Genomic DNA, 12,792 nt, shown 5'->3' with positions numbered 1-12,792 from the left:
AGCTCTCTGGAGGAATCCGTATGAAACGTGTGCTGAACATACAGCAGATTTTCCCCACACTCACCGAGGGGGGCAGGGGGTCGGATGTTCAATTGCTCTGGGCTCAGAGGAGCTGTCTGCAGCTGGGCCTGAGGGCTCCGTGCGTGACCGAGTCTGAGCCCCCAGGCAGGGGCACGGACACAGCTCAGGGCCCAGACTGCAGAGAAGGAGTGTGAGACCCGTTCCCATCCCTGACAGCTGGGAGCCGGTCACCCTGCCAATGTTCCAGGAGATTCTGGATGGGAAGAGGGGGATTAACTAGCCCCGTTTATCCTCTAACGGGAGCCGAGATCCCTGTAACTCGGTGGGATTTCGGGAGGACATTGTTAGGACTCTGCATGGTTTTAACTAATATCCGTGCGCCCGCACGTACCAGCGATACAAATAAATCCAGATCTGTGGCAGCTCCGATGCTGGTGGTTACGAACGCTGGCTCCCTAACCCCTGCCGTGGAGCAGCCCTGGGAGCCTGCCTGGCTTCTCTTTCAGGTTCTCGATCTCCCTTCAGGGACCCATCCGTGCGTATAGCCCTGATCCGTGTCTCCGGTGTAGCTGTGTTTCTGTTCTTTGTCGTCATTGCTTTGGTAGCAGCTCTGGCAGGTGAGTTCCCAGCCCGCCTGCCCTCCTCTGTGCTTCCCATTCAGCCTGGAGCTGTCTCAGGTGCATGTTCTCCCCTCCCGGCCTGTCTGGCGTCAGCATTGGGTTCAGGAAGGGGTCACCTGAGAAGTCTGATTCTCTGCCCCAGAGCCCATCACTCCCTCTGTACAGCTCAGACACACACACCCCGTCCTTCACCTGGAGCAATGGACTGAACTTAATTCCCACCCCAAAATCTTTAGCTCACCTGCCCAGCATGGCTCTGAGGCCGCCGGCCTTCCTGCATCCCCGCTTGTTGGCTGCTCCCAGGACAGGGCTTGCAGGTACTACAGTGTCTTTGAGACAGGCTTGATTGGTCAGTGGGGGAGGGAGCGCTCTGACTGCAGCACAGCTGGGAATTAAACCTGCCCCTCAAGTTGGAACGGAGATGGAAAGTTTCCCCCTCGGCTATTAACCGCTCTAGTTGCGGTTGACACTGTTCATGAACCTTACTATAGATTCACTGCACACAAATCTTCATTTCCGCAGGAGTTAAAGCTGCTGCTATGTTCCCCTGGCTCCCCCGGCTGGGGCCTGGCAAGAACAGCAGTTCAAATAACCCCCTCAACATGAAAAACCCAGGCAGGGCGGAGCTAAGGCTGCCCATAGCACTCTGGGTATTCAGGCCACCTTAACTCTGCCCCCATAGACACTCCTAGAAAATCTAGCTGCCCTCTCCATCCATGCCAACTCCAGCTCGGGAAACAGGCTGCCGCCCTCTCTCTAGCCTGATGTGATGTGGTTCCCGCTGGAGCCCTTCAGGCCCATACATGGTTGTTATTCGGTATTGTTACTGCCTAGATTGGACACAGTGTCGCGCAAGAGCGATCAGACCCCCGTCCTCATGGAGGACCCGTTCTGTTCAGGCATGGAGGGCTTGGCATAGCAGCTCCCCAGCCCCTCACAAGTTGAGGCCCTTGGGATCCCCGAGGCAGCCGACTCCCCGTGTCACTCGAGCCAGTTGCAGGGAGTCTAAACATCCAACCTCTCCCTGCCCGGGACGTTCCCCTGGAAAGCAGCACTGTCCGTGAGACCCCTGCTCCTCTGCTTGGGCTCACACACACATAGGAAGTGTGTGCTATGCAGTGTGGAGGTCAATTTCCTACTCGGCATGTGACGAGCAGGCCGGCGTCACTGCAAGGGGGCAGAGTTAAGGTGATCTAGGGAGGGGAGTAACCTGAACTCTGCAGCACTTGGTTCCTAATGTCTCTAATAACCCTGCCATGCTTGTTAGGCCCTTGTTGGGCAGCCAGGGAATTAAATAACCTATCGATGTCCTTGGGCTGAGCACCGTGGCCTTATCCCAGCTCCCATTGAAGTCCATGCAGAGCATCTAGGTATTTCAATAGGGACAGTATAACAGGGTGCCTCCCAGCAGGTGTGCTGCCTCCAGCTCCCTCTTGTGTGTCTTGTAGAGGGCTCATCACTAGGCCAGAGCATCTTAAATGAAGATTTCTCCCCTTTTGTGCCATTTCGTTCGGTTTCTTACAGGAAATCAAAGCGCTCTTTCGCCCGTCAAGCCTAGCCCTCGTTCCCCCGGATTCTGGGATCCCCCACCCAGACCTCCTGGCCCTGTGCGATATTTTGGGCAGATTCCCCTCCTCAGGCCAGGAGTCTTGCTGCGGCCCTCCCTCGGCTCCTCTGAGCTGGCCCCTTCCGACTCCCCTTCCCCACAGAGATCAGCCGGCAGTCAGCCCTCCTCTCCCTCGGAGCTCCCTACTGCCGCTTGGGGAGCTTCTCTCATCGCCAGGCCTGGACTGGTTTTTAATCCCGTGACCGGTTGTGGGGCCCTGCTAACTTCATGGGGATTCTTGGGTGCTGTTGCTACTGGGTGACTGGCCAGAATGCGTCCCTGCTCCGTGCCTCAGTTTCCCCCTTAGTGAAATGGGGATAATGAGACTTCCTTGCCTCACAGGGCAGGGGGGAAACGTGAGGCTAAAATTGATCCGTGCTTGTGGGAAGCTCAGGTGCTGCTATGATGGGGGCGTGCACACGCATGCTAAAAGCCCTGTGAATAGGAAGGGTGGGCCAGGGGTTCGTGCCTCTGTCTAGGCATCTACACTGCACCCAGGTCTGAGCTTGGCCTACACAAGTGACGGCAGCGCCTGCCTGTGCCCAGGCCCAGCCATCTGGGGCAGACTGCTGCAGAGCCAAACGGCTGGATTTTTGCCAGCCGTCGCTGGAGACTGTGCCCAGGCCCCGTCCCTGCCCTGGCTACTCGGGTGGCTCGAACTCCCTGTTTCCTGCCGCTCTGTCTGGGCGAGGAGGAGATCTACGGGGCCCTGCTGCTCACAGAAGCAGCTTTCCATGGCTGAGGTGCATGGCACCACCCTGGGCCGGGTTCTCAAGTTCCCACCTCTCAGAACCCGGTTAGTGCCACGGGCTGAGCGCGCCCCTGAAATTCATCTTACAGAAGCGCCATAACCGACACCTGTGTGAGCCCCCCGCACTCGGGAGGGGTGCGGTGTGAGCGAAGGACTGGCCAGGACTCGGGTTTGAATCACAGCTTGGCCACTGACTCCCTGTGACCTGGAGCCAGCCCCTCCCCTTCTGTATTGCCAGCCCCCCCGGGATAAAGTGAGAGGATGGGACTGACCCAAGTGAATTCCCCGTTGCTCAGTGAACTCTCTGAGCGCTGTCCGGCCATCCCCCCGCTCAGCCCCAGGGGTGGCAGGCGACTGTCCCCTTCTACAGAGGGGGTCGCGTGGGGATGGTACTGCAGGGTGGGGGGGATCAGAACCCAGGAGTCCTGCCTCCCAGTCCATAGGGCGGGTCAGTGCATGTCCCCGCTATGCCAATCAGGGAGGGGGGGGGATCTGTCTCGGGCTCAGAGTCGCTCGCTCCGATATGGGGTCCCTGCTCACTACTCAGACTGGGGGGGTGGGGGCTGTGCCTTAGGGGCTGCTCCCCTGCGGGGGCAGGGCAGGGAAGGAGACCGGGACAGACTCACCCTGTTCTCTCTCATTTCCAGGGGTGCTATCAAGGGCACCTGTGGCCTGCCCCAATGGCTGGGTCGCGTTCCAAGGGAAATGCTATTATTTCTCAGTGACTGAAGGGAACTGGACCTACAGCCGGAGCAACTGCTCTGCACTGGGCGCCTCCCTGGCTGGGATCGACACCCAGCAGGACATGGTGAGTTTGTGGAGCAGCAACAGGTCGGGTGCGGCCTGGTGGCTGGTGCTGGAACGGTGCCAGGGCTCAGACCCTGGGGGTGGGGTGGGAGCTGGCATGACGGGAGACCAGGCTGGGTCCCAGCCCGGTGCCGATCTAACCGTCCCTGTCCCAGGCAGACGTCCCGCTTCCGTGGGCACAGCCGGCTCTGCTCCAGCTCCCTCCCTGTGACAGGCTGCCCGTCTGCCTCCATTCCCCAAACTCTGCTTCACTCCCACCTCCGACAGTGAGACGCTGCCAGGCTGCAGCCTGAAACCTGCCTCCGTGACTCAGGGCTGACCTCCGCCCCAGGGGCTGCTGGGAAAGGCTGGGCTGTCTCCATGGACAGCTCAGCAGTTTCCGGGGCGGGGGGGAGGGGGGTCAGCGGTTCCAGACGTGCCTGTTCTGAGGGCGTCCGGCTTCCAAACTCTCAGCAGCAACTCGTGAGACTCAACCCATCTCAGACACCACTTCCCTGTCAACTCTGAGCTCCCAGGGCCCCCCCCCCCCGCCTCCCCATCCATCCCCTCTGCCTTGAGCTGTCACAGCTCCCTGCCCTACTCATTCCCTGAGCCCCAGCCCTGCTGTTTCCCTGGGCCTCACCTTATCCCTGGAGCACCCGGTGTCCTGTGGCTCTTAAGCTACGTCCAGGTAATTCTGACATGACAAGGGATGTGGGAGCCCAGGTGAGACCCCCCCCAAGTAGAGCTGATCATCACAAAGGGTTGAGCACCCGCCCTCTGACAGCTGGGGCTCTGGGAAGGGTCAGGGGTCTCCAGATCATGTCACTTTAGAAGAATCTCTTCCAAGCTGTGTGCTGACTGCAGCCGGTGGCAGACGCTGCACAGGATGCGTTTGCTGGATGGGGCGCGGGGCTGCCCCATCTGTCGTCCTGTAGACTCAAACCCAGCTCAGGGAGCTCTGTCAGGCGCGTCATGTAGGTTTTCTGCTGCTCTGGTTGAAGGACTTCATGCTGCGCTACAGAGGCCACCGTGACCACTGGCTCGGCCTCCAGAAGGACACGAACCAGCTTTGGAGATGGGTGAATGGCACCGAATTCAACAGCTGGTGAGTTCTCCCCTCTCCCCGAGAGCTGGGTCATGGGCGCTTGACGTGTCGGACTCGGACCGAGCCGGGACTCGTCGCTGACCAGGGAGACCCGAGTCTTGTATGATCTCAACGTGCTCCCCATGTCTGCGTCCAGCCCCACCTCCAGCGCTACCCTCTGTGGGGAGCCATGGGGGATCTGGGCTCTCGGATCCGAGTCCCGCGCAGTGCTGATTCTCTCTGCCTTCAGAGATCTCAACCCCCGGCCCCTGGGGCTTCATGGGGCTGGGAGATGTTGGTTCCCTCTACACTAGTCTTCTGCCGTGGGTCATAGCTGCTTTTGCAGGGGAGCAGATGAATGTTCACCCTGCGGCTGAAGGAGCCTCCCCTTAAGAGCCAGCGTGGGCCAGCGGCTAGAGCAGGGGACAGGGAATCGGGAGACCTGGGTTCTGATCCCAGCTTTGTCACTAAATGCTGTGGTGCCCGGGACAGGTCCCTTCTTTACCTCTGCGCCTCCACTTCCCCACCTGTGGTATGGGGGTAATCCCGGTTACCTCCCTTGGCACGCGGTGTGACTGTCTGTGTTTCTCTGTGTGCTGTGACCCTGCTGGGTGACTGGGAACCCACTGCTCATTCCCCGTTGCTGACCGTCCCTTTGCTCCTTCCCTGCAGGTTTCACATCGGAGGGGGAGGGGAGTGCGTGTATCTGAAGGAAGCAAAAGCCATCAGCTCCTCGCGGTGCTCGATGGAGAGACACTGGATCTGCAGCAAACCCCACGTGTGTGTAAACGTTTAGCACGGCGCTGGGCTCGGACGTTTCTCTGGCTAATGGACTAAACCAAAAAGCATCTGAGCTGGGCCAGACACTTCTGCTTCAGGGCATAAGCTCCCTGCCCTTGGGAGTAAACTGTCCCTAATGGATGAGTGATCTCATCGTCCATTAGGTGACCTGCACTTTCCTCTGAAGCGGCTGCTACCGGCCACTTAGACAGGAGACTGGACTGGACGAACTGGGGATTTCTGAACTAGCTGGTTCTCACTTGAGGCCACTTCCTGTGGTACGTCTGGGCACCAAGACAGGCAAATAAGGACCAAACTCTGGGCCACCTTTCAGGGAGCGGTTTTGATCTCCTCTTCCCATTGAGCCACCTCCGTGCCGCGAAATCACTGCCACAGCTGTAATGGAGCCCCCTGCTTACCTGAGCTTCCAGTCGTAGGCCTGGTCTGTGCTACGGCGCTAGACGAGCCTGCTGCAGCCGCAGCTCAGAGAAGTGCCTGTTAGTTCAGGCAGCAGAGGCTCGAGATCCCAGGTTTGATCCCAGCCGCTGACAGCGTTACGCTAGGACAGAAGCAGCGTCCGAAAATGGGCGGCATTTCGGTGGTGACGCCTCTGGATGACGCTGCTTGGCGGCGGCGACGCCTATTGACATTGCCGCTGCTTGGCGGCATTTCGGCGGATGCCTGTCCGTTTGGCGCCCGCCAGACAAAAAAGGTTGGGGGCCACTGCCTTAGTGTCTCTGAGCTGGGGGCCTTGGAATGTTTTGCAGGCCGGCAATCTCTGGTCAAGAATGACTCGACGATACCATGAGTCATACCAGCCCCTCCCCTGTTTTGGGGGGGGAGGGGGAGGGAGATCAACTGGAAACATATACACTGAACTAGAGCCTAAGTTACTGGGCTCAACGCGGGAATCACTGGGTGAGCTTCTCTGCCCTGTGTTAAGCAGGTCAGGCCAGATGGTCATAGCGGTCCCTTGTGACCTCAAAACCTCAGATATTTGGTTTTGGGAAGAACGGGAAGCGGAGAGGTGGCTTTGGATAACCAGGCAATTGTCGATTTCCTACCTCTGCACCTTACTAGCTGCTGCTGAAAACTGTTCTGGTCTCGTGCTGCTGATAATCCTGAGACCAACCCGAAGTGCACCAAGTGGCCCAGGGGATGGCTCTGTCATGGGAGCGTTATTTTTATTGATGCGGGATTGAAGAGCTCGAGCGCGTCTACCAGGGCAGGCTGCACAGCGGTGAGCTTCCAGGGGAGATTGGCAGGAAGTGGGTGACGCTGGCATGCCAGGAGAACGAAGGCGGCCCCTTTTTGCACAGGATTTATAATGGGCTGTTTCCGGACTAATGTTGTAAGTCAGTGGTCTCCAACCTTTTTATGCCCAAGATCACTTTTTGAATCTAAGGGCAACCCTGAATGTACCCCGCTCACTCCATCCCCCTGCTTCTGTCGCTCGCTCTCCCCCACCCTCACTTACTTTCACCCGGTTGGGGTTCGGGAGGGGATGCGGGCTCTGGGCTTGGGCTGAGGGGTTCGCAGTGTGGGAGTGGGCTCTGGGCTGGGGCTGAGGGGTTCGCAGTGTGGGAGGGGGCTCTGGGCTGAGCCTGGGGCAGGGGGTTGGGGTGTAGAAGAGGATGAGGGGTGCTGGCTCTGGGAGGGGGCTCAGGGCTGGGGAAGGGGGTTGGGGTGTTGGCTCTGGGAGGGGGCTGGGGGTTGGGGTGCGGCCTCCTGCGTGGCAGCACTGTCCTCCGATGGCTCCTGGTCAGTGGTGAGCGCAGCGAGGCTAAGGCAGGCTCCCTGCCTACCCTGGCCAGACACCGCTCCCAGAAGGGGCCAACGTGGCCCTGGGGGGAATGGCGGGCACGTGGCCCCATGCTCTGCCCCCTCTGCAAGCACCACTCCTGCAGCTCTCCTGGCCACAGGGGTGGTGCTTGCAGGCAGGAGCAGTGTGCAGAGGGAGACCCTGCCCCACTGGCTGCTTTCGGGAGCGGCGTGGGCCAGGATAGGCAGGGAGCCTGCCTTAGCGGCAGCCATGCTATACTACCAGACTTTGATTGTGATCGGCTGGTGACCACTGCTGTAAATGAAGTATCCAGCATTATTGTTGGGTCTGGACTTGTATTGCAAGGTGTAACGCTGCACTCCCGGTTCTTCAGTGATCTGATTAGGGCATAATTCTGATGTATTTTATTCAGGCTAGGTCGTGTGAGACCATTGGAAAGGTTATTATTTAAAGAAGAGGATTATCCTATTTGTAGTCGTATCATTTTTGTATCTGAAGTTAGGAATACTGACTGTCTATCTTATTACAAATGTGTTTACACCTGGGAAGGGCCCATTCAGGTTGATGAGTCATTAGGAGAAGACAGGCCTTAGGAGAAGCTGATCTCCCACCAGGAAGCCTTCTTGAGGATGCTGTAAAAAACCTCTGACTCATAGCTGCTATGGTACTACAGGGTCATGTGACCAGGTCACCTGGTGCTGGACTTCATTCTGAAATCCCAGTGTTTTTTTTTCCCCACTGACTGGCGTGGGAACCCAGCTTTGAGACAAAGGATTCCTGCCATATGCAAAAGCTATTTAAGGCAGGGGAGTGACCTCATCGTGGTTCTTCACTGACTCCCCACCCAAAGCGACTCTCAGTAACACCTGAGGAACAAAAACTGAACTGGGGGAAGTGCTGGACCCAAGCTAAAGCGATTCTTAGCCTGTGAACGAAACAGCTGGGGATTCCAGGCTGTACGTTAGTGCAGCTGGTCCCTTAAGAATCTGCAGGCTGCTTGTATCATCTCTTAGGATGAGAATTTGCTATTCAAAATCTAGCTGTTGTAGTTAATAAACTTGTTTTTGCTTTGTCTAAAACCAGTGTGTGGAAGTCCTAACTCTGGGCAGAAAGCTGTTGTGTTTCCTCTCCGCGTTGAGGGAGGGGGTGAATTTCATGAGCTTACGCTGTACAGTTCTCTGTGCAGCACGAGATGGTCTAACCTTGGCTTAGAGGAGCTGTGTGCCTTAGGAACTGGGAGGTGCCCTAGCTGTGCCTCCCATGCAGAGCTGATTCCAGCGTCTGTATGTAACTGCAACTGGGGCTGTCCCTATCCATATGTGTGCTGGTAAAGTGCAGGCTGGTGGATCGGGGGGCTCAGTGGCAGCCCAGGAGGAACCTGTCACACAAGGTAACTTCAATTGTAGCATTGTGTTGAGATTACTGATGCCTGGAAAGTAGCGTTATGCTGAGAGGTGACGGCACAAACCTCATTGAGACTGATGGGTGTGAATGCACCTTTCAATTAAGATAACTGTCAGGATAAGTCGATTGCAAACCGCCCACCCCAGACGGTATGTGAGCCTGCCTGGGCCTATTGGACTGAATGGGCGGGGGAGCTTTGCCAAGTATTTGGGGGGTGGGGGTTGAGGGGAGGGTGCAAAACACAGAGGACTACAGAGCTGCACAAAGCTGGAAGGAGCGGCTGAACGCACAGCCTCTGAGCCTGGGGAGAGAATGGGGGGGTCAGAGGTGCAGGCTGAAAAGTGCAGTCTTGGTGCTGTGAGCAAAAGAAGCGGTTTCCTGGTATCTGATTCCTTCGGTGTCAAGGGAAACGGCCTTTGTACGGTCTTCATAAACAAACCTGTATCGTATAAATACCAGCCTCTCACCAATGTCTCTGAACTGGGACAATCTACCCATCCTACATTTTTTGACGAGCTGCTCAGATCAAAATGGGTAACAGTATTTATTTTAGAGCACAAGTTTTAACCCCCACCTCCAGCTTTTGTCTTGTTGAGGTAAGTGAAGATAGAATTGGGTTACCAGCTTCTTAAAGTTAGGAGTGAGCAGAGCGGCCTAAGCTAACTGGTTGAGAAACCACTACGCCTCTTTCCTCTCCCTGCTTCAAAAGTCTTGCCAGAAAGTTGTGAACAAAAATCCAGTGTCCCCTCCCCCCCCCCCCAGGTTTTTGGGGGGGGGAGAGGTTAAACATTTACACTGCAGTAGCACCTAGAGGTCCAAACAGATCTGTGCCCCACAGGGTCAGAGACAGTCCCTGCCCCAGCTGAGATCCGGCTGTGAGGGAGTTGCTTCCTTTTCACACACTCAGGCCAGTTATTTGGAATTTGCCCTCTTTCCTTCTCCTCTAAACCCAGCAGTTTGCCTCCAGCTATGACTTCACTGGACCAACTGGAAGTCAGTCAGGTGCCCCAGTCTTGCTGTCTTTCAACAGGGGTTTGTGCTTCTCAAAAGCCCACCTTATATAAGAAAAAGATCCAAAAATTGGGACTGTCCCTATAAAATCGGGACATCTGGTCACCCTAGCACCCAAGGAGTATCAGATGTGAAACAGCATGAAGGTATTTAAGAAGCCAACTCAAATAAAGAGCTCCTCCTACATAAGCATTGGGGTCTTGAGCAGTCCAGGCAAACAACACATGTTGCAACAAAGCTTAAACTTGTTCTTCATCATAATTTTAAAAACAGCAAAAAATATCCCCCTCCCTTTCCATTTCTTATAAGGAGGCTTGAAGTTTAAATCTCCTCAGTGTGATGGATACACTTGCTTTGATCTGCATAGCTCTTGGAAGTCCCTGGGGCTTCGAGCTGCCAGCCCCACACTGCCCGGGTCCCTAGGGACGGCTTTGTCCGCCATTAGGGATTTTTTTCTTGAGAGCCCCCTGTAACATTTCACACACCCCAGTTTGGGAACCACTATGGTAGAAAGAAATGACCCTCCTCTGCCTAGGGAAGGGGATATGTATCTTGCTACTCCCAACACTGTGGGTACCTAAGACCATACAGGTGTAAGTCCTTGTTGTAACTTCACTGACATTCACTGATATTTAAACAATAAATAAAAACAAAAAGACCCCAAACAAATGCATAACTCAAGCAGGCAACTGAATGGAAAAATAACCTTGCCCTAAGTAGAGTTTCTGGACTCCAAAAAGGGAAAAGACCCCATTAAGTCCACTTGTTATTCCCACATGCCGAAGAAGATGTGATATTACAGGGATGGCAGCAGTAAAAAAAAAACAAACCCCAAGATAGATTTTCTAGGAAAGGTTCAAGGAAATCAGATGCAGAAAGATTCTAAAACAGCGGAACAAGGTAAATAGCCCATCCTAATGCATTTAACAAATATATAATACAACCACAGGGAGCAAATAAAGAGGATGCTTAGAAGGTTTTCAGAGTTGAGAGTCTGGGAATGTGTATCTTTTTTGGAGGAACTGGGCATGCCCACATTTTAATGCAGGTGCTGCCTCCTACTCCCAGTGTGGCCTGACACAACATAAACTTGCTGTTCCTCAGTTTTCCAGTCTGTAAAATGGGGATGGTGGTAATGACCTAGCCCACTGCTATGTTGTGAGGACTTATTCATTAGTGGGCCAGATTCGTGAGAGGTATGTGCTAAGTCTGATCATTGCTGAGTTTGTTTAACCCACCGCCACATAAAGTAGCTCTGTCTGGGCCTGTCAGTATTGCCAACTTTCGTGATAACATCATAAGTCTTTTTTGATATTTAGTTTTTTTCTTACAGCTACAGCTCCTGGTGGCAAGTGATGACAGAATGTCAGCTCTCATTTTAAAAGAAAAAGTAAATCTCTAGCCCTCCGCGACTGCATGTGACTGCTAAAGGCTCAAAAACCGGAAGGCAAAGAAAGAACCCACCATGTATTATTATTAATCCCAGGATTTTTGGAGGCCGGCCTCAGCGTTTTTGAATCCTTGGGGCTGGCAATGCTGAATAGAAGTGATGTGTTTAAAACTTGACAACTAACACGTCTTAACACGCCAATGCAGACAGGGCAAATTGCATTTTAACATGTGCTAGTTGGGGGTAGCCTATGGTTCACCTTGACCAGCTAACACATGTTGAAATACAATGCGACCGATCTACACTAGAGTTTTAAACAGGTTCTACTTCCCACATGGACTTCATGTCTGACCTCAGGCCAGTGCCTTCAGGACAGAGTTTCAAAGGTTTTTAGGCACCCAAAGATGCAACTAGGCATCCACTGGGGTTTACAGAGCACCTAACCTTCTAGGCACTTTTGACAATTACACTAGGCCCCCTGTACGTAGCCAGTTCCTGAAGCCCTTACTCAGTTTTCATCTAGTCAGTGCTCAGTCTGAACTCCCAACAGGGCCTTGTCTACACCTAGCTTCTCTCGATTAAGCTTAATTCAGCAATAGAATTAAACTAAATTGATAAAAGGTACTTGTAAACCACTTTAAGAGCGCCCACCCAGGAGTTTGCACCAGTTTAACTACATTTATTTCAAACCGAATTTTGGTTAAATCAGTGTGTGCAGCCTAGGTTTGATTCTGATTGTCTGTTGACGTCAGTGGAGTTTACTCCTTGTATAACCAAGGGTGAGTGAGAGGAGGATCAGGCCCAGGGACTCCAGTGCGGTTGCTCCTGATTCACACTGGGAGTGAATGAGAAAAGAATTCGGCCCAGTGACTCTGAGAGTTTAACCCTGAGTGAGGACGGGCTAGTCTACACTACCGGGTGGATCGATGCTGCAGCAATCAATCCACCGGGGTCGATTTAGCAGGTCTAGTGAAAAGCCGCTAAATCAACTGTCGATCCCGTCGACAGAGTTTCTCCCATCGACCCAGTGCGGTGAGGACCCTGCAGTAAGTAGATCTAAGCTACATCAACTTGAGTTACGCTACTAACGTAACTCAAATTGTGTAGCTTAGAGAGACTTTCCCCCGTACTGTAGACTTGCCTTTAGTAAAAAGAGTATCGGGGACTCAAGATTGGCCTCACAGACTTTAATGACGTTCTCTCTGCGGTGAGACTCTCTGCAGAACTGAGGGGGTGGGAGGGAAAACTTCTGTGCCTGCCGAGGGCAGGTACCAAAATTATTCTGACCCGTCATTTAAAAGAAGGAAGAAAGACTGTGCTATTTTACAGCATGGTCCAGTACGTCCGGAGCCTTTAGAATAAGATTCAGTGTTTGGGACTAGAACTGCAGAAGAGAATGGTGAGATGTTTGCTCAGTGGGAGAGGGGTGGATCAGGGATATGGAAAAAACTGTCATCCCTCCCAGTGGAGTCTCCTGACCCTGTGTCCCTTTCCTCCCTCATATTATTCCAGACTGTAACTTCTGGTGCCCGCAGTGCATGGGGGTGACTCCT

At 54.3% G+C, this 12,792-nt stretch overlaps 1 protein-coding gene across 4 annotated transcripts in view; it reads left to right on the top strand.

Moving 5' to 3' along the window:
* Positions 1-7,129, top strand: part of LOC117870432 (C-type lectin domain family 2 member B-like) — a 14,815-nt gene extending 7,686 nt beyond the window's left edge. For all 4 annotated transcript variants that reach the window (XM_034757582.1, XM_034757579.1, XM_034757580.1 and 1 more), the window contains 4 exons: positions 528-638; positions 3,646-3,806; positions 4,789-4,892; positions 5,544-7,129. In XM_034757582.1, the coding sequence (XP_034613473.1) occupies positions 528-638; positions 3,646-3,806; positions 4,789-4,892; positions 5,544-5,667 (500 nt within the window). In that variant the 3' untranslated portion in view covers positions 5,668-7,129. The remainder of the gene's footprint in view (positions 1-527; positions 639-3,645; positions 3,807-4,788; positions 4,893-5,543) is intronic.
* Positions 7,130-12,792: the final 5,663 nt, after the last annotated feature.

Source organism: Trachemys scripta, unplaced genomic scaffold (genome assembly GCF_013100865.1).
Source record: "Trachemys scripta elegans isolate TJP31775 unplaced genomic scaffold, CAS_Tse_1.0 scaffold_28, whole genome shotgun sequence".
NCBI classification, from domain to species: Eukaryota; Metazoa; Chordata; order Testudines; family Emydidae; genus Trachemys; species Trachemys scripta.
The sequence above is the reverse complement of the archived record's forward strand: the minus strand, read 5'-3'. Positions and strand labels throughout refer to the sequence as shown.